The sequence below is a fragment of the Paralichthys olivaceus genome, chromosome 2, assembly GCF_024713975.1.
Source record: "Paralichthys olivaceus isolate ysfri-2021 chromosome 2, ASM2471397v2, whole genome shotgun sequence".
NCBI lineage: Eukaryota > Metazoa > Chordata > Actinopteri > Pleuronectiformes > Paralichthyidae > Paralichthys > Paralichthys olivaceus.
The window spans coordinates 14,355,001-14,377,215 of record NC_091094.1 but is presented as its reverse complement, the minus strand read 5'-3'; the positions used below and the strand labels follow the sequence as shown (position 1 = coordinate 14,377,215).

Below are 22,215 nucleotides of genomic sequence, written 5' to 3'. Positions count from 1 at the left end.
TGCCGTCACTATCACTCACCATTAGATGCTGTGAAATCGATGGCCACAGTGAAATTGATCTGCGTCCTAGAAGAGGGATGGAGAGGACATGGAAAAAAAATTCAATGACAGAAAACGAATAACATGCCAAGCCTCATTAAATTCCCGTATTCTTGCAGGCTATCGCACACATACAAACACACATTTGCACACCCACAAAACATAACAAGATAATCACTAAAGATGAGCAACACGATTTATAAAATATGGGAATTATTTCTTATGATGATATAGCTACAAACCGATCCAGATTGAATATCTCATAGCAATTTCTTGTCTTCATCTGCAACAAGACAGCAGGCGCTCAGTTGTTAGATTCAAACAATTACACTCCTCGGTTAATCTTCACCTCCACCAGGAGGTGTAGCAGGAGGTGCTGAAGAGCCTGCACTTGGTAACAAGCAATTAGACTGATGGAGCACTTAAGAGCAAATCATAATCCAATTTTTCCCTGCTGATGAAGCACTCTGATCTTCTGGCTAATTAACGACAATGAGACGAGGCCCTCAGGGGCCCAAACGACAGCCTCTCACGAGAGCCACCAGAGAGAAAGTCTAGAGAATGATAATAAAATTAACAAACTAAAGATTCACATTAACCTTTAGGTTTGGTGTGGGGGTGGAGAATATACCACAGCCTGACCCTGCTAACCTCAGTATTAATTAAACTACATTTTATTAATTCATGAATACTGTGGAAAGTATTAGATCTCATGGGAACACATGGAACAGAGGTTTGAAAACTGCAAACGTGCGTTGGAAATGGTAAAAGTGATTCTCCTTTTTTCTCATTTGAAATGAAGGTTTAAGTATGGATCTCCCATCTACTGTGCGTGTGTATGTACGTGTGTGTGTGTGTGTGTGTGTGTGTGTGTGTGTATATATCTCAGACACTTGTCGCTTGGATGAAGCCTCAGCTTTAGTTTGTCCTTTATTCAAAACCACTTAATCCTACTTCAAATCAATAAAATATAGGCCAGTAAAAGATAATGTTCAAGTTATTAACCTGATGTGAGAGCACTGAACCATTGTCAGTGTAGAGATGGCCCCAATCCTTATATTCCAAAAAACAAAATGTTTGGTTAAAATCAACGTGACTAAATTTCATTTCACCTCATTGTAGACTAAGGTGAAATTATTTTTGAACAGTTTAAATATTTGTTTCCTCTTTTGGTTACAGTGGTTATCAATTACGATACGACACAACACCACATAGTTTGATATGATACGATACAATATGAAAAGATACAGTATGATACGGTACAGTACAACATGTCAGTATGCAATGCTGGGGTGAGGTATGATATGATGCAATATGGTATTATAATGGTATGATACAATGTGATAAGGTACTGTAAGGTGCAGTATGATATGATAGTTTACAAAAACACACAATGATTTGCTGATGAGGGCTTGTTCCAGGGAGCTAGATAATGAATAAAAGCTTCTTATCAAGATGAAAAACCTCTAATACCCAATGTTGCAACTTTAATACAAGCATAGAGAAAATCAACATACAGCAAAGAGCTTGGACTGTTTATGTGACACACTTTCTTGACTTTCATCCATTTTCTAAATAGCAAGAGGCTCCACGCGTGTAAGAACCAGGTTTTTGATGTGTCATTCAGCAAGTGGGGGCAGACTGATGAGGATGATATCTTTGAAATGAAGCCACTAAACCTTAAGGTTATTGTACCATAGATCAACCAAAGCCCGGAACTGTCAGTGGAATCTGTCACACTTGTCAGCTCTGCCACAGCCCATAAAGCCCCTGACAGCCAACCTGCTGTGATGGGACAGTGGACATCAAAGCACTGTCCATCTCGCCTGGAAGGCACACATCACCTGAGAATGACTTGATATTCACAACCTCCTGCTCTGAATCGAAACCCAGGTCACAGGACTGATATCCCCTCTGAAGACACTTTAAAATGTATTCAGCAGATATTTCCCTTTAAGAACATACACTATAAACCAGTGTAACAAAGTTGCAGAGGAACAATGTACTTGTGCCATTACATTATTAAGATAAAGGGATAGAAATATATGGGTTTTAGCAAATATTTATATATATGAATACTACATTGATTTTATAATACTCATTACATGTAATTAACTATCAAGATGTCTTTCTAATAGTTATACATGTGTCACTGATCAGATCATTTCCTATTTCATAATTTCATGGATAAGTGTCGTTCAAAGCTGTGAATGAGGTGGATTTAAAATACTGATGCAAAAAACTATTTTGAAAACAATGTCTTTAATGCAAAATTGTGTTTCACATTGTGTAAATGCAAAGGCTGGTCTAAATCTGAATATTAATAACAGGATATTTCAAAAGTGGGAATAAAGGCAGTGATTCAGGTCATGGATCATGATAGTGTGGTAAGAAGGTTGTCATATTTTTGGTCTGGGAAGATCACCTACCATTAGTGGGCACTACTTGGCCACAATCTTTAATGAGGACCTCATCCCTCACAAGCAAATGTGAACATACAATCTATCCAATATCGTTTAACTCCCCTATTTGACCAAACAATTTCTTTCCTTCACTGAAATTCCATTGTTATACATTTGAATAGGAAACCTCATTATCCTATGTTTAACCTTAGTATTTAATTGCATCATACGAGTAAGTAATAAGACCAGTAATGGTTTTCTTCAACTCTACAGACGATCATTTCCACTCACCCTCCTTTAATGTAATCTAAGAATGTAAACTCGGACTCCACAGAGAATGAGAGCAGGGTCACCTGAAATAAAAGACAAGGAGAGATTTGATTTAACGTATTGATCCTGATGTTTTTCCTCTTAAACACAAACTTTAACATCTCAAATTGGATCAGCACTTGACGCTCTCTCTCTGGAAAAAGATGTGAGCTGGCTGCTTTCTGATGACTGATCTATTTACACTGCCAGAGGACAAAGTTGAAGAGAGTATGAGACATGTTTATGCATTACTTGCAAGTCCACACTTCTGGGTAAGTTGTGTGAAAGTCTGCGTCTCAATCGGTTGTTTGTGTTGCCAGCTGAGGTATCTCCTTCAGGTTCTGCAGACTCTTCATCCTTGTATTTCTTAACTTAAGTCCTTTACATACAATTTCTTTATAATTTTTAATACCATTGTTGCTGAATCTCAAAAACTACAAAGAAAGGCTTCTTTTTTTTGCTTCTCAATGATTTAATTAATTGTTTAATCTTAAATTAATTGAAGAGAGAATTCATCTAACAGAGTAGAGGTAAGTGTAGAGAAGAAAAGAGACACAGTCTTTGTCCTCATAAGCTGCTGGAGGCATACTCACTGTTCCAGAGTTGACATATTTCTTTTTCTTCATTTTCTTCTTGGTATTTATAACCTAGAATATAAACAGAGAGACAAACTACTATTTACATACATGCACATATTGATGTAATTATTATTATCATTATGAAGTGTGTTAGACTATGTACTACACTAGGCTTTTTACTTGGAAACATCAAACTGTGACACAACCAACCTCCATCCAATCAATTGTATACTGTACTTAAAGCTCCATTCTAATTTCTTTTTTGCAGGATTTGGCAAAACAATTACAATTACAATTTATCATTTATTAAAAACAATGTAATTCCTTGTCTTATCTGACCCCATTTAACACATTCACACTCTATAATTCAATATAAATCTAAATGTAATGAAGGTTTGTTTATGGTTGAAAAGAGATGAAGCCCATCAAGCTGACGAATAGATTGGACAATGGGTTTGTCCATTTAACTGATGTTAAACCTATTAGGGAGGAAATGGCTATATGTCTGTGTAACAGAGGTATAATGCAAAAAAACTCATGTAAGATCATTTAAAAAAACTTAATTGTATAAAAAATCATATTCATGGGTTTACTATGAGCAAACTATTCCACAGAGGGGGCCTGAAAAAGGAATATCAGACTAGAATTGATGTGGGAGACAAGCTTAAGGTGCAGGACTTATTCATTTCACCAGCATTGTATTGGCTCAAGAACAAGAGAGAAATGTCAATCCAGAGACCAAATACGTCTCAGCTCATTATCTCCATTCTCTATGGCTGGTAGGCATGAAAGTGACAGACCCTAATTTAACATGGAGAGATGGCAATTTGTCTGACACTCTGAACAATCTGTTGATGCAAAAACTGAAGGGCCTTTCAGTCTCACTGGGATGAAGAAAGGAATCCAGAGTGGTGTATAATGGAGCTGACATCTAAAAGACAGGTATTTGTCTTTCCGTTAAAGGCCATCGAACCACAGAGGCTTGGCTGTACTGAGATGTCCTCCTTTCCAGTTATATTTTGATTTTCAAACGTGAGAACACTCGCTCCCACATTTCCTCACGTTTCATCAAGGATTTACAAAATAACAAAATTAATTCAAAAATTCAAAAATTTCAATAAAATAAGACACATTTATGACATTTTTGGAGACTAGGATGAGATCTTAAAAAGTAGTGTTTGCATTCAGAGCCCTATTGTTTGCTATTAAGAGACATAGTAATGGGAAATATTGAGAAATAGAGATCATTTTAAAATCCCTAGATTGTTCTGCTATCAATCCTGTTTCATTCTGTTGCTAATAGCTCCATCTGTATGTGTTTCAGCATCCAGGTGATTATTATGGAAAACCAATCTTAGAGTTTTGGAAAACACAGGTGAGGAAACAGCTGCTTGGGGAACATGAGTCATGGGTGAACTATCCCTTCAAACACTTTCTGGAGCTGCACCTTAATTTCGTTGTATGTTGTACAATGACAATAAAGCTTCTATTCTATTCTATTCTATGAGGAAACTTGCAGAAAAACTTTGTAAAAACTGATATTGGTGTGATTCCTTTCAGAAAAATGCATTTGTTTGTTGGAGAAGAGTAAAATATCGATGTGAAAGAATGCACAAGAGAAATTAGAAACAGTGATGTCAAAGATAGAAACGTCACTTGTGTCAGAAATGGGATCCAAGACACCCGATGTTCAGGGAATCAACAGACACCATTTTGAACGGGGGCATCAGTGGAATACTCACCTCGTAAACATTGAACTGGCTCTGCCCTCGAGCTAGCTCTCGGTAGCTGGTCGTATAATCCCCGATGAAGTCATGGCTGGGAGATGGAGAAACACCGGTGAGTACGAAAAAAAAAAAAATCAGGCACCAAAAACAAAACAAGATGGAACTTTGTGACACGAAATGTTTCTTGGGTGAATATTCATTGAAAAGTTTTTTCTCAAAATCATTCCAATTGTTGATGTTATTCTCATGAATGGCAGATTGTGTGTTAGAAGTTCCTCATGTCAGTACCAGTAGTGATGACTGGATTTCACACTCACCTGCCATCCCGATCCCAGTCATACACCTCCACCTTGATTGTTCTGAAATGAAACGCACCAACCACACAGTTTGAAAGCAGCATGATAACTAACAAATGAATTTTACAACAGTGGCTTGTTCTGGAGCTCTCAATCAATTCATATGATCCTTATCAGTCAAGTTAACACAGAACTATGTATATTCTCCAATCAACTAGAAGGTGAGGCCTTCAAACAGTTTTCAGAAAAATGGAAATCATCTCAAAAGGTCAAAAGGTCCAGGACAGCAACCAGCTACTGATGAGATTGTTTTGCACTGATCCAACATGTTTAGATATAGAACAAACAATATGCAATGAGCCATCTATCAAAAAGGAACTATTCTTAACAAGATGAGGCCATGAGGCACTCAGTCCACCTCTCACTTAGTTACTTATTGTCTATAAGACTGTAACAGCCAGAGTGGAATCTTGCACAAAAGTCAAGTAAGCCCAGAAACAGATGTAAAGTAATAATGTACAGCCACAAAGTGTTGCTTTATAATGTTCTGTCCTCTGCTGCTTCAAACAACAGCAATAACAGATGGCCTCTAGGGTTTTTCTTTATAAACAAACAAGAGTTAGGTATATTGTCAATGTTTCTCACTTAACTATATTATACTGAATATGTCCTTGAGGTCTAACAAATGCTTTTGGTTCATCATAAAACCTGATCTATCAGCAAAGCTTTACTGCTGCTTTACTGCCTTAGTTGGTAAGTTTATGCCACCACCATGTGCATGGATGGTATAAAACCAAACGAGATGTTGAGGTCACCTGTATTCTTGCTTTTAACCACAGGTTTGTGTGAGCATCGTGGTCATTTTGTAGGCCCCAACATGTTCACGAGATGCAAAGCAGCACATGACAATCTGAACAATACTGCTGGCATGGCAGCAGCTGACTTTGCATAAAAAAGATTTTACATTTGGTAAAATCATGCTCCACAGTTTGCCTTTAAACATTCCATAATATTTACTTACTCACTATAAGAACAGATCACGTGGCAATGTTGTGCTAATAAAAAGACAATTAAACCAGAGAAAAATTGAGCCAGGGCTCCTTCATATGACAAGTGTACCATTGTCAGAGCATTTCAGTAATTCAGTGCATGTCTGAATAGGTGCTTTAGTTAGCAACAGCTTCATTAGCTTTGTTAAAGCTTTGAATGAACAAGGTGTCTACTCCTGTTTCATGTTAACCACAGAAACCTTGGAGTTGAACGGCTTGATAAACACAATGTTTCTGTGCATTAATGACTGATGATTCCCTGAATGCATCATGATCAAATCACAAAAGATGTTATTCTAGAGTCCATTGATATAATTCGATCACTTTTAAACCTGGAATACTTGCCAGCATCTGAGCAAAGCTTCATCTCACACAAGGAAAAAGCCAGCTTGAAAAAAGTACTGTCCCCAAAAACTGTTATTTGAAAACGTTAATTAACTAACAACATTCAAAAGAACATCAGACAAAAACACAATGACAAGATTGAACAAAAATGCAGTTGAACCCATTTGTAACTGGTTTCGATATTAGGTCAAACATCATACTGGACTGGTGGATCATAAAAACACAGAGATCATAAATTAGCAAATAGTGACTCCAGTCCAACCGCTAATAAACATTAGATAATAACAAGATGCAGATATTTAGGTGGCACAATCGTCTGTAGGACAACTGAGCGACATCATGGTTTCATTTATCACAACAAACATTCAACATTCTTGGATTCAGATACAACATATTGCCAAGGCTACATCCACACTACTATGTTTTCATACGGAAACGTCTGTCAACACTACAGTGTTTTAGGGCTACTAAAAGTTTTAAGATGCTGCTGGTCCCGTTTTAGTTTGAGGCAGTAATTTAGTCTGGACAGGCATAAAATAGAGATGTTTGGAAACTATGACATACACACTGACAACCGCTTTGGGATTAGGTACTTTCGGTCACAACAGCCTTCACTGATTTGTCATGCTCCTTTCACATAGCCCCATCAGGAAGAATTAACCAGCATTTGCAACAATGATACAACTTGTGTAAATGTAGTAATATGGATGTAACCAGCAGCCACGTCTTCTTTCCTTGTCACAAAAAATATATGAACTTTGTAGTAAACAACGTCTTCCCTCTGCCTCTTCTGTAACTGAACCCTCTACCATCCTTAGGCTTATTATATAGATAATGTTGTCATTACTAACACAGTTGCTGTTGTAGGCTAGTTTTTGATTTGCCGGAACCTGTCATCATAAGAGTTCAGACTGGTTCACTTAGATTCAAACCAGTCTAAGCAAAAACGGAACTCAACCTGACTCTAAAATGCAGCAGAAACAACGTCTCTGCAGTGTGAGGGGAGAGAGATACTTTTCAGCGCTTTCATTCCTGAGTCACATTGATCTCACCCCTGTGTCTCCCCTCTCTTCCAACTTCATCTTGCACAAGAACTGACACTAGCCCAGATCCAAAGGAAAAAGCAGCAAGCGGCACATCAGACACTCGTTCCTGTCACTGAGGAATTGAAAGATGCCTGAAATAAGCACGACTTCCTCCCTGCCACCTGGAACCTGTCGTTCCACTGTGACAATTTGTTCTTTTGAGGTTATCTTCAAGGCTCTGAGCGATAGAAAATGTGCTTGTCACCTAGGTGGTAAAAACATGATGCTCCTCATCCAGCATGAAAAAAGAGAGGGATAGAGGTAAAGAGCAACACAGGAATAGATGGCGGAAAAGGAGGACAAAATCAGAGAAGCTATCCCTCTCCAGACTGATGCATATGCAGGAATGCATTTTAGTCCTACAGGTGTAAGTGCTGCCGTTTAAGTCCATGCATGCTGCTGAAATAACGTTATTTAACATGATTTTTTACAATTTCTGTTAAAGGCTCAATGTACAGGCATAAATATACACAAAGAAGGGCAGGTATGAAACTTGATCAATTAAATGCACAATATTCACAATATCAATTCACATTGTTTCTATGCACAATATTTGGCTTCTCAGTTTTACAATATGTTCTGCAGAGTTCACAATGTTTTGACATAGGCTTTGCCTTGAATATGGCCATAAATATTACTATTTCCTTGTCCTGTATAGAGAAATACCAGTATTATACAGTATGAAGTCGTGCATCTTGCACTTGCAAATATTTCACGATAATGACCCCTTTTTTTAAACAAAAGAATGGATTTGGTCATCAGAAACACTGAGCACAGAGCTTTTATTTTGAAACATATACAGAAAGTGTTTCAACCATTTATGTTTGTGACATAAATTCAAAAATAAATATAGAAACTCAGGTTAATAATTTTCTCTGTTTATTCTGCTGTGAAACACAATGTTTATCTGTCTATGTTACAAACGGACGTATTTCCAACACTCCCCAAACCCGTTTCAAAGTAAAGGCCCTCCGGTCTTTCACTTTCTGAATGTATTCATTTGCCCTCTCAGGGCTTTGACTGTTATCGTGAGACGGGAAGATGCATCTTCAAACTGTAGTGTCCTGACATTTAGTTTAGCACATAATCCGACTTGTATTGGAGGAAATGCAGTAGATAAAACAGCAGCTCCGCAGCCAGTGAGTCCAGAGCGTTACAGGGATCTACAGTTAAGACTGTCGAGATCGACCGGAAGATCGTGATCGATGTGTTGAGGACCACTGCCTTTGAGCATCTACCATCATTTAATTTTTCAAATCTCTGTATCCTAAAGAGTCGGACACTCGGATCCTCAAGGGGCCCCTTGAGCTCTCAGAACAATATACACTCCAAAACTAATCTGCCACAGATATCTTCAGCTGAAATTCTAAAGGTAACTTTAATGAACACCAATCATCTTCAGTAATGGAGGCACATAATTCACGGGACTGCATTTAAAGGTTCAATGTGTAGAATTTAGAGACATCTAGAGGTGACGTTTTTAGATATAAAGAACTCATTCTATTCAGAATATACTCAATTCATACAATTTAGATGATTACACACCAGTGAAAACATCACTTGGATTATTTAATGTTATACCAGTTCATCAGCTCTGTTCTTTTGATGGGGAAAAAAAATGGACAAAATTTAAGTTGAGAAATATATAAATACAATTTTACAACATATACCCTTACAGAGAGGAAACAAATAGGGTAAGGTGTATGCCTAGAAAGACTTAGATAATTCAAATGTCCTCACACGTTGATCATTTAGCAGGAGATCCAGTACAACAGCTTGTCTTTTGTATCTCTCTACACTTCACACTCTGCCATGGTCCTCTCCTTGACTTACTCATCTGGAACAGACCCTTTGACATATTGGATTTCTGTTTTTTTTCTCCTTCTGTTACACTGTAAGTGTACTTGCCTTTGCTGCCTGTTACTGGTTTTTCTTCTCTCCTATATTTCTCCTCTCTCCTTCTCACCTCCTCTCCCATTATTTTTCCTACTCTCTGCTTTTTTTTCGCCAAAATGCAGTCTGTCCCTCCCAGAGGAGAGTGCATGTTCATATGGAGAGATAGATTTGTTCACGGATACCTTGGTTACTCACCAGGGATTCAACTGGAGCTTGTTCTATTGAAGGAAGGCCTAATCAAACTGCCGCCCAGAAGCCAGCCGACAAAGGAGGGCAGTCGTGTTTTAATCCTGGTCTGTGATTGTAAGATACTTAAAAAGCTTTTAACAACAGATATTATTAAAGTATAGTACACAAATACAAACACACACACACACACACACACACTCGACAGGTATATAGATACAAATAGTAAATATGTTGGTTTTGATTTTATCTGCGTTTGGTAGTGTTTGTGTAATGCTGCCACCTAATAAACATCAATTTCTCTGGGAATAATTCATGGAACTCGATGAAAGAATGAGGCATATTTATGGGACTGACATTTATGAGTATGTACAACTCAGTGCAGTTTGATTCAATTTAAAGGGACTGTTGGGCCCTGGTGCTCTTCCAAAAATGAATAAAATGAAAATAGTCTAAAATGGATCTCACTTTTTTTTTTAAACCAATGAACTTGTTGAACTTGTTCCAGCTTCTCCTTTAACTCTTTGATGCATCAAAAGCATGGAACGTGTCCAAGCTTAAGTACTCATGTAATTAGAGCAAAGTAAATCATCAGCAGTCGTCCACTGACACACTTGAACAGGCAGGTGCTCTCAACAGAGAGAGGTGCCTCAGTACCTCCTCCAACATGTGCTGGACTTGAAATGAGAGTTAGTGCCAACCAGATAATGAGCAGTGGGAGCCACAGGCACTGCCACTCCAACTATTGCAGGTACCACAGCCAAAAACAAGTAATATGCACCTTGTCCAACTATTTTTACCTTTCAGGGTCAAATCATTTTGCACATCCTATTTTGATCAATTACTGAACCCACATTCTTGGAGACAAAGCACCTACACAGTTTGCTGTGTTCTCTGGGAGTTCATATAAATGCTTCAGGTTTTTTCAACCAACATATTTTTGTGTGCATTTTTGATTTGCACATAAAAAAGGAGAATGCAAAACAACACATTTGAAAAACTCATATCACTATGTTTGGCTGAGATGGACAAGTCTGTGCATTAATAAAAATGAAATGTCACAAAGTGTGATGAAAACAGATCATGAAATACATAGAGCAGGTGACTAAGACTTCTACTGAAGCTCCTGCTTGTGACAAACCCATGTGATGCTTGTGCAGCGATGAGACTGTTACATACTGGAATTAACACATGAAACAAATATAAACTCTACATTTGCCCCATGGTTTTCCATGGTTTGAGGTTAAACAACAGCTCTTTTATTTTGGTCATCTTGTTGCATCTTCTTCTTCTACAGTTATTTAATGGTGGTGGACTAGGAAAGTAAACACTATTTTATCTCTATGTGCCCAACTCATACTGTTAGAAAGATTGCCTGTTTCTTTGTGGAGTTTGCTTCTTCTCCTCGTGTCTGAATCAGATTTCTCTGGGGACTCCAGCTTCCTCCCACAATCTAAAGACATGCAGATATGGGTGAGGTTAAACAAACTGATTGTTAGGTGTGGTTGTTTGTCTCTGTATGTTTACCCTGCAATACACTGGCAACTTGTCCAAGGGGTGCATTTAGATTTGGTTAGAATGTGTGTCCTTTAAGTGAGCAAGTCTTTAGCTGACTAAGGACTCTATATATTATAAACTAGATTAAGCATTTAAAAGGGAAAATTGTAACTGCACATATACCAGTCATATCTGTGGTATTATATTAACTATGTATTCTGTGCAAAAGTTGCCACTGTTCATACCTTTAAGAAATGCTCATTAAAAATACACTGAGGTGGCCTAAAGGATCTGACATTTCATCTCCATAGAAACAATCAAGATTTCCAACTATAGTGCTCTCACACTCCTTTTCATCAACAAACTGATTATTAACCACTGAAAAGACGCACTCCCCGTTTCATTCAAATATAAACATATCTTGAATTTATTCAGTTGATTTTTTATGGGCACCACATTAGCACTTTTCCTGACAGCTGCAAGAGCAGTGTTTGTTGCATGAGTACAGCTCAGGTGATAATGTACCATCGTAGAGGTTGAAAAAAATGATTTATGACTGTGTCCTAAGAACGATCTAATTAAAAGGACAAACAGATCTTTTCACTTCCACCCCCACAACAATCACACAAAAAGTTTATTCCTCACCCGTGCAGCAGTATAAACCTGTTTATAGCACCGTCTTGGTGATATTTCAAGTCTTGCAGCATTTCAGGCTGTTTCAGCTTGTGGCTTGTCACATTTCATTATGCTCTTCCTTTGTGTGTGTGCATTTGTGTGTGTGTGTGTGTGTGTGTGTGCGTCTGTGTGTGTGTGTCTGTGCATTTGTGTGTGTGTGTGTGTGTGTGTGTGTGTGCGTCTGTGTGTGTGTGAGTGTGTGTTTTTGCATTGGCACAGGAGGACTCTAAGATTTGCCTTTGAAGTCCGCTCAGTCCCTCGTGTATGATTGGTTCTGACAGGGCAGTAACCTCTTCTTGGGCTCATGTGTGATTGGTTGGTTCACACAGTTTCACCTAATATTTCACAAGTATCAAAATGTTTTTGCGGCAACCCCATCTATAGCAGCATCTATGGCTCTATCTGTTTGTCTTTCTCTCTGATTTCACAGCACAGACAGGTTCTGTGCATTCTCAGTAATTAGTTTAACTGCATACAAATAAGACAGGATAGAAAGAGCAAGAGAGAGAGAGGATACAGTACACCGCATGAAATATTTCCCCCCGCGAAAAGTAATCTGTCTGTCTCTCCTTTTTCATCTTCACTCAGCGCTGCTTAATGATTTAGCTTGTTTTCTTCTCAGCAAATGTCTTTTAAATTAGAGGCGAGCAGATACGCTAGGAGAAAAATTAATTCCTATCCCCTTTGACACAACATGTCTACATTAATTATGTGCCTGTCAAGAAGCGTGAGCCATCATTATTTTAGATATTTAGCTGGTAATGTACTCCTGTGTTGGAGTAGTCACTGTATCATTTTTAAGTTAATACTCATGTAATTTATTATATTTTGCTTTAACACAAGCCATGTCCCCATGCAGCAATTCTGTCTGTACCCCTGATGACCTTTCCATTCTTTCTTGAAACATGTACAGTTCATTAGATGACAGTGGCAGATTTACCACTTTTTCCTTTTGAAACAGCGGGTGTCAAAACAGGTTCTCGAAGAAATATAAATCTAATCATGGACACACTATGAATTATCATGCAATCATGGGCTATATTTATACACTGTAATTTAATGGCTGACATGTTTTGAGAAACATAATTTTCAATCATTAAATGCAGAGGTAATGTGCTGTGGACAGGAACTAACTGTTGTTCTTTAAAATGTGTAATGACAACTGTTGTAAATTGAATTATCAGCAAGCTTGTTAACTAAGCTAGAAGCCGCTTCATGAGCTGATTGAAAATACTACCATATCTATCTAATAATTCCAGAAATCGGTCTGTTCATCTTATCACTTTCATACTTGGCACGTGTATCGTTAAAGGCCCAAGGACATGCAGCGTCAAAGGATTTTGGAACGATTTCAACATTCAAGTTCATACAATCAGTATCAACTGAACTTTGAATAAACAGGTGACCAGCGCTCTGTAGCAACTGGGACTGAAATGTGAAGTGGTTGATCTTGACAACAGTGGCAACAATTACTGATTCTCCAGTTTGTGGTTCTGTGTACTGAGTTGAGTTTCACTGAACCTTGAATAAAAAGGTGAATAGCTCTTTGTGAAGCAGAGGTGATGCAGTATCAGGGTTCTGCAGACTGAGTCCTGCAGTCGATCTTAATTTTGCGCGGCTCAATTACTGCAGTTTCAGAAAGAAAACTGCAACCAGCATTACCACAGTAAACAGCCCATTCCAAATAAGCAGGTTTAGAACTTGCACTGTACATACATAAAAAACGAAAGATTGGTATGTGCAGCGGCATGCAGCCCCATGCATACAGAATGTTTTTGCTGATTACAGTTGCTTAGATTGTGATATAATAGTACATTTATATTGCTAGGTCATTTTATTTTAAGGGAATAGTGCTGATCACAGAAACACCACAAGGAGGTCAGTGGAGATTAGAAGAGGATCATTGTGCCTGACCCCGTCTATTCTGGCAAAAACAAAATCAATATGAAGGGATGTTCCAAGAACACAGCAGTTCTGAACTAATGTGACAATGGGAAGAATGGGAGTGTTGAACAGCTATTGATTTCTGCTGGTTTAACTCTTCGACCCTCAGGTTGTAGTAACGGCTGTCATCAATATGCTGTTTGTCAGTCAGAGAGAATCTGATTAGAGCCATGAAGGAAGTCAATTGATTGATCCTAGCAGAAATCAATTAAGCTAGAGAATGTCAACAAGAAGAACACTGAATATTCACTGTGTGTGTGTGTGTGTGTGTGCGTGTGTGTGTGTGCGTGTGTGTGTGCGCGTGTGTGTGCGCGTGTGTGTGTGCGTGTGTGTGTGTGCGCGCGTAGTAGAAACAGGAGGAGATATACTGTAATGAGTCAAGTGCAGCAGCGGAAGGATAAACAGCAGCTGTCAAGATCAGAGTGCAAAGAACTGGGTGGGGGAGGGGGTTGCATTGTACCTGTCATAGTCTCCATTGCAGAGGGCTCGTACCGGGATCGTGAAAGGCTGCCACACTGGATTTAATGTGTTCTTCACCACCTCTGTCTTATGGCAGATTGTAAACCTAGACAAGAAGGGGGGTGTTAAGGGAGGGAAAGTTAAGTACTGTTGGTCAATATTTTAAGCCAGGAAAGACAGAGTTTAATATGCAAATGAAGGGAGGAGCATGTATCTGAAGAGATGGAGACTATGTGGCATCCTGAAGTGACAGGAGATACTTTAAATAGAGCTGTACCCAGCTTTGTTTACCGCTTGGCCTGTATCCCAGCTGTTTGAGAGTTAGACTACAGAGAACAATTTAATATTTCAGTCTGGCTTTTAAATCCCTCTCCTTGACCACAAGTGTGACAATCATATGCAAATGGATTTTTCTTTGACATCTGAAATCGCAGAGCAGAGCCTCATAAATTCCTATCAAATCCCAACATATCCCTTCTAAAAGCAACAATGCGTATCACTGTTTTTAAATTCAAAGCCTTGGATTACTTGTGCTCCACTAAGTGCCTCAAGCCTAAAAGACACTGCAAGTCTTTTAGCCTCACAGCTTTTTAATTTGTACCCCCTCCCTCTGGCCCCAACAACAGATAGTTCTTGCACTTCTGTGGGGATCCATTTCCTACCCTCTTATGTATGAATAAAAATAATGAGAAAAGCTACAAGATGGCTAACAAAGCACTTGCTGAAGTATCACCAGCTAGACTGGGCTGACGCTGCCACAATTGCAGAGCCCCTTGGGAGGCTGAATAGCACTCTGGGAAAGTGTGAGGAGATGGGAGAGAGTTATGCTTCCCTGAGTGAACCGCCTTAGAAACAGACTGTGTTTTTCATGATGGAAAATGCAGATTATGTTTTGCTTTTATGCTTTTTGCATTAACTGCCCGTCTTTTCTATTTGCTCTCCTGGAGTCATTTATGTAATAGTGTGTAGTTGTGGGAGTTGAGTTTGGACTGACCACTGATGCTTGCCTTGGTGCAGCCTCTTATGTTGTGCATGCCTCAGTAAGCACTCCTCTCACAATGTACACATTCAGGTTTCTCTCTACCACACTATATGTCCTCTGGTGTTCCATCAGTGATTTTAATCTTAATGTTTTATATAATAACGGTTGTTTGTAACTGTATGCCCTGATATACACTGGCGACCTGTCCAGTGTACTCCACCTATAGCTCAGCTGGGATGGCTCCAGCTCCACCTGATGCAACATATGCGTACAAATACCCCTAAACCTAAATGCGATATCTGCATGCTCCTCCCTTTGAAGCTGGACTAAACGTGTTTGCTTTATATGTGATGTCATCATTTTAAAGACACGTGACTGATGAAATACATTGTGATTTGCTAAAATACCCACAGGAAACACATACATTGCAGATTTGTTTCATGTGTCTTAAAACCTGGAACCTCTAAACTTCTGCAAAACATCTGCTGTTTAAACCAGTTATTATAAGAAAAACCAACTACATCAGGCACTCACGTTCCATCCTCGTTGCTTCTGTAGAACACCATGAAAGGGTCCGACTTGCCAAAGAAGTCCTTCTTGTCCAGCTTGTTAGCACAGAACTGCATAGTGGCGCTGTCCTGCAGTGGAATATGGAAATGAAGTAAAAGGAATTAGACATGATTTTGTGAGTATGGAAGGGTCCCATAACTTTTTGTTCATAATTTCATAATGGGTCACAATATTTATGTGTCCTAATTTTCCCTTCTTCCACAACTTCTGTTTTAACTCTACAGTTTAATGGAAAAGATTCAGTGGGATATACGATAATGTGTTCACCTGGGTTCAGTGATTATTTTAGGTCAACCTGTCACATCAAGGCCACCATGCGTCCCACTTTCTGCTGGAGATGAGCCGAAACAGGTTTTAGCAGGAGGGTAAGAGGACTCAATGTTCTGTCCAGTAGAGAAAGTGCTATTTTATGAATAATACCATATCTGGGCAAGGGTGTTGCTGTCTGTTGTTTGTGTGTGTTGTGTGATTATCACCTCCACATATGCTCTCTATGAACTACTGGCAGGCAGCCAGTGCACTCCAGCTTTATCTATAAACACAACATAATGTTCCACCAGTAGTATGTATATGTGAGTGTGTGTGTGTGTACAGTATATGTGTGTGTGTGTGTGTGTGTATGTGTTCTGTTCCAGGATGCAGGAACCAAACCATTGTTGCATATCCACCCACCAGCAGCCCTGCTAACATTCCTGCCAGCTGCTTACCAAGTCTAATTCTAGCATGAGTAACGGTCGTCAAACTAACTTCTTGTGATACCTGTCACAGCATCTGGGGAGCATCAGATGCCTCGAGAGCATTTCAGCCTCAGAGAAACATCAAACACATTGTCTACTTTGGGCTTTGTCTTTCTCTAATGTGTGTTGAGGGTTGTTTCGCCTCTTGATTTAGCCAAATAACATAATCATGTGCTTGATGTAGGAACATTTCCAGACCTTTGGATTCTCTTCACGTTAAAATTTATTTTACACAAATATTAAAGGTCCAGTGTGTAAGATTTAGGTGAAAGGGATCTATTGGCAGAAATTGAATATAATATAATTCTAGTACGTTTTATCTATAGTGTGTCAAATTGTTGTTTTCTTTACCCTAAAATAAGCCTTTTATATTCAAATACTTAACTCCTCCCTCTGAGCAAAAAATACTTAGAAAAACAAACAAATACTTCTCCCTCTGACTCAGAGTGTCAGACACTCTCAGTCAACAGACTGGAGACATTACAATTCATATCCATGTTTGCACTAAATAAACACTAAAAATCCAATGTACAGTACACACATATTGTATATATGTCATGTTTTATTTTTATTTGTATATTTCTTTTATTCTTATATGCTTATATTTCTACTCTTGCATGGAACAATTGTAACAAACACGATTTACCCTTGGGATCAATTAAGTATTTCTGATTCTGATTTACATCTGGAGCGGGTCCTCTCTCCCAAGGCCACCATGTTTTTAACTGTAGCCCAAACTGGACAAACTAAACACCTCTTGAGTTTTTATGACAACTGAAGGCTCCACAGGTTCTCGTTTATGTTTAGAGGGGGAGTGGGAGGGGTTTTCAGCTGTAACATGCAACTTCACCACCAGATGTCACTAAATTCTACACACTGAACCTTTAAAGCATTGTTTTTGGTTCAGGAGTTAAGAAGAAAACTACAAGATCAATTCATAATATTGTGAAAAATATTTCAAGTGATTATCTCTAAATGTACTAAACTGACTACATTGCCAGATGATTACTGCAAACACAGAATGTATGTTATTGATAAAGATAAATGCCAATTATTCTCCTAATTAAGACTATGATAAAAAGCAGATTGCTTCTTAAGTGTATGGTTCAGTCTTTCAAGATTATTTTAACATCCTTTTTTATTACCTACTGTAGAACAAGAATGATAGTTTTTGATCCATTAACCAGTAGGTCACTGGTTTGATCCCTGGCTGCTCCTATCCACAAGCTGAAGTGTCCTTGGGCGAGACACTGAACCCCAAATTGCCTCTGACAGCTGCGCTGTGTGTGAATGATGAGTGATAGAATGGGTGAATGATGCTTGTAGTGAAAAGATTTCACTGTAGCAAAACATGAACATTACTAGAACTTATTAAGCATGCAGTACAAAACATTGGCCTCGAGGGGTCTCTCAATCAAAACAATAACAAAAGACCTAGTGAAGCAGCATGGGATTATAGGAGTTGTCTTCACCCCCATTGCAATGTTGATGTTCATGGATGAGGTAATAATATCTTAATAATAACTTGAGTTTATATAGCACTTTTCAAGAGAACCAAGGATGCTTTACATGTGTCACTAGGGACACACAAAAAAAAGAAATGTCATTTAACAGATGTGGGTGTGTTACGCAGGTAGTGGCTAATGTAGCATTAAGCTGTTATTGGAGAAACAATTCCAAATTTTAAATGTAAGTGGTTGCTTCCACAACCAAATATTTGTTCAATCAGTTTTTGGGACATAAAGCTTGATTTTTCTCACAACAGTAGATGAGTAACACATATCTGCACTAGCTTTACTTTGAGCACCAACATGCTTTGTCTATTTAGAAATGACCACATTCATTCAGATCTATAAAACTTATCCTACGATATTACATTAGCTATAAACAAAGCAACCGCAGTCACAAACAGCAGCTTGAATCTTCATATTTGACAACTTGAGTTGAATGTGCTATTGTAATGAGCTTGACAACAATTAATCTGTTAATAAAGTTCTTTATGCACAGTGGTTTCTCTTTATGAGGAATTTACTGTGTGTGTGTGATGGCTATTGTGGATATAAAAGATAAACTAACAAACGCTATAAAAAGCCAAACACACACATCAGATAAATCAAAGACCAGCAGCAGATGCTGGAAGATTAATTTTCACTACAAAACAACTCTTCCTCTGTTGCTCTCTTTAACAAATAAACCTGATGGGGCATTTTCTCCACCAGTTGTTTATCACGAGACATGGAGCTTTTACCAAACCCTGAATATAAATCACTTGTGTGCCGTTGAGCGTCGCACTACTTGTTTACTATCCCTGTTCTTGGCTCTCCCTATGTGGCGGCAGTAAGGACCTGACTTATCTCAGGCACATGGGCTGTAGCTAATCTCTGAAACACAGTGAGTTCATTACAGTACATCCAGATGCTATAACAGTAGATTGCTGTTGTTGTCGGAGCCCGAGGCCTTACACTGGGCAGCCATGGCGCCACTAATGATAGCTTAATAGCTTTTTAATGTTGCAGCTTGCACCTCGTGTCTGGCTGCGCGCCGAGCAGCAAATCAGCACAAGAACGTGTGAGGGGCTGCAAGTGTGCTAGAGTGAGAGCAGGAGTGTTTCTGCGCACATATGCCGCTTCCCATTTGAATGCCTGTGTGCATCTTACCACAGTGTGCTCACTCTTTATCACACACAGCAAGGGAGCACACACTCGCCCCCTGACACACTCAGGAACACATCCGCTCCACTCCAGCTGTGAGAGGAACTTTATCTCTATTCCTGCCCTCACCCTGAGGACACACCACATGTCATTTGACACAACCCCCTGTACACAAAAGATCAGAGCTCATCTTCCCACTGTTTGATTCTCTTTAAAACACTCCTTTAGGACTATCAGCTCCCATGCTGCTCACTACAACAGGCTAAATGCTTAAATGTCATCTGAACTGCAAGAGTAGAGATTTTTTCTGTAGCAACAGATTTAATCTAATCCCTGATGCTTTCTGTTTCAACAAGTACCTAATTCAACAAGTAACTAACTGTGACATCGTACTCTCTGCACATGAACGCAGTGCTCAGTCTTCCAGTTTAAACTACATCGGGTGGCAGCTCTTATAAATGCTCCTAATAAAAGTGTTTAAAGAAACAGCCACAGACTCCAGTTGTTTTTAACTGTGATAGAGTCATGAGACCACAACACCTTCACTGATTTAAATTTTAATGACAGTCTGATTTCCTGTACCTGTAAGTATCAATCAATACTTTTGTGTCCTCTTGGCAAATTGACATGTTTAATAAAATAAAGACTGACTAGTTGACATCATAGACTGTATATAAAGGTGGCGACGTGACAGGTCTCCAAAAGTGAAACCAAATGATCTTGATCACCCCTTGTTGGCTGGCCGCCCTATATTCATAAATCCTGCCACCTCCGTGTTAGTAGATAGAACATTCGAATCATGGCAGGTTTATTGACAACTTTGGTTTACAAAATGGCAGCATTTGTATTCAGGATGTTTTGGCATAATTTATGGATAGTGTCAGGAAGTGGAGAGGCGTTGTCCATATATTTTCTATATTTATACCTACTTTATATGCAGTCTATGGTTAAGATTATCAAATATTAATCCAGTAATAGAGACTGAATTCATGCAATGCAAGTTCAGCAGTTACTGCATGCAAGGGTTTCATTGATGTCACAGCATGGCAGCAAAATTAGCTGTTACCTGAATGTAAGCTTACTGTACAGAATGTCTGCAAGGCTCTGATTGAGGATTGTGCATGCAGTCAGTCCACCCTGACACTTTGTTTTCCTATCATTCATTAAATAAAATCTCAAACAAAGAAATTAGCTTGTCAGGTTCCCATAACACCCACATTTTTCATGTAATGTTACCCTTAGCATTTACTTTTATTTTTTCTTATTTATTCAGTTAAACTGTGAACAGGAGCCTAACAGAACACACAAATCAGTTTTATATCAAGATGACACCAATTTTACAATCAACAATTCTCAATACATCAAAAACTGGACCAAAGCAACTGATCCATCACAAATGTCATCAGTGTAGCATATAGCTTGTTTGTTGTCCACAGTTTTCCTCAGATCGCTAAAAATTAATGGTGACAAAATTAGGCAACATCCCCGTTTTTGAGCGAGGAGGTGTATAGGGACACACCATAAAAGTCTCTGTGGTACTAATAAGCACATTAAAGCTATTTACAGTGAAGGAATGTGCTGGAGGTATTAAATATGCATTAGCTCCTGCCTCATTAGGACTCTGTGGCATAAACACAGACTCTTGCAAAGGTCTGTGATCAAAAGCCGTTAATATGGAGAGAGTCAGGCTATCAATATTTAAACAGGTGGGGGGGTGGGGTGACACGCTATAGGTACAGACGCCCCCACACCCTCAGGGGAGTAATTGTGTTGTAAATGTTTGTGGCATCAGAGAAGGAAAGAGCAGCGTGTTTGAAGTCCAGGTAATACTCTGGTTGTGGGGACCTACATCTCTATTTTGAGTCACATTGTGGGGACAAAAATCAAATCCTCATAATGTAAATCATTAAATGTTACAGTAAAGACATGTTTTATGCTCATGGTGAGGTTAGAGTTAGACATGTAGTTATGGATAAGATTAGGTTCCAGGAAAATAACATGAATCCAGGACATAAATGTCTTTTGAAGTCATGGATACACAACTGTGTGTGTTTGTGTGTTAAGTTGAGTTCCACTTGCTTAAATGGTGACAGAGAAAATGGGAGTAAAGGTAATAAATGCGCTTTCTAGTATAAAGGCCAAACCAGTGTATTTTCAGTTCAGTCATTCTGGCATGAATTAGTCTGAGCAGTGTTTTTGTATCTGGGAGTAAAGGAGATAGGACAGGAGGATATAACATGATAAACAATGACAGATGACTCCCTGCTGTTTGACTTGTAGCTCTGTGTGTTCAGTGCACACACACAAACACGTGCAGTCACGTTTAGCTAACATACATGATGCTCACCATTAGTTCACTCCTTCCTCTGCTCTTTTCTTGCTTCACTAATGTTGTCTTGTTGGTTTTTAACATATAAGGATTTATGTATTTAATTAGGATAGCCAAACAATGCATGTGAGTGGAATGGAGTGGCAGCCATTTCTGCTCCACACTGAAAGCACCATGTAACAGCTCCACTCGAAGCCACTCTGGGGTTTTTCATTTTTTTATTTAACAGTTTGTTTCTCACTTGTTCGCTGTTCAAAACACTTTCAGTTTGATCCATAGAGAATGTGGTGAATGCTGCTCCTCAGATTCAGTGCACAATGTGAAGAGAAATATAGAGGTCTGGATGACAACAAAAAAAACGTAATGGAAGCAAGATGCGAACAGAATAGAACCCTAACCCTCTTTTTCAAAAAGTACATTTCAAACATATTCAAAGAAATATACCATAAATCATGTATT

The 22,215-nt window shown here is 38.8% G+C and overlaps 1 protein-coding gene across 2 annotated transcripts in view; it reads right to left on the bottom strand.

Moving 5' to 3' along the window:
* cpne5b (copine Vb) overlaps positions 1-22,215 on the bottom strand; it is a 98,578-nt gene that overhangs the window by 14,679 nt on the left and 61,684 nt on the right. For both annotated transcript variants that reach the window (XM_069537527.1, XM_069537531.1), the window contains 7 exons: positions 16,004-16,107; positions 14,489-14,593; positions 5,373-5,414; positions 5,071-5,146; positions 3,344-3,397; positions 2,733-2,794; positions 20-66 (listed from right to left, as the gene is read on the bottom strand). In XM_069537527.1, the coding sequence (XP_069393628.1) occupies positions 20-66; positions 2,733-2,794; positions 3,344-3,397; positions 5,071-5,146; positions 5,373-5,414; positions 14,489-14,593; positions 16,004-16,107 (490 nt within the window). The remainder of the gene's footprint in view (positions 1-19; positions 67-2,732; positions 2,795-3,343; positions 3,398-5,070; positions 5,147-5,372; positions 5,415-14,488; positions 14,594-16,003; positions 16,108-22,215) is intronic.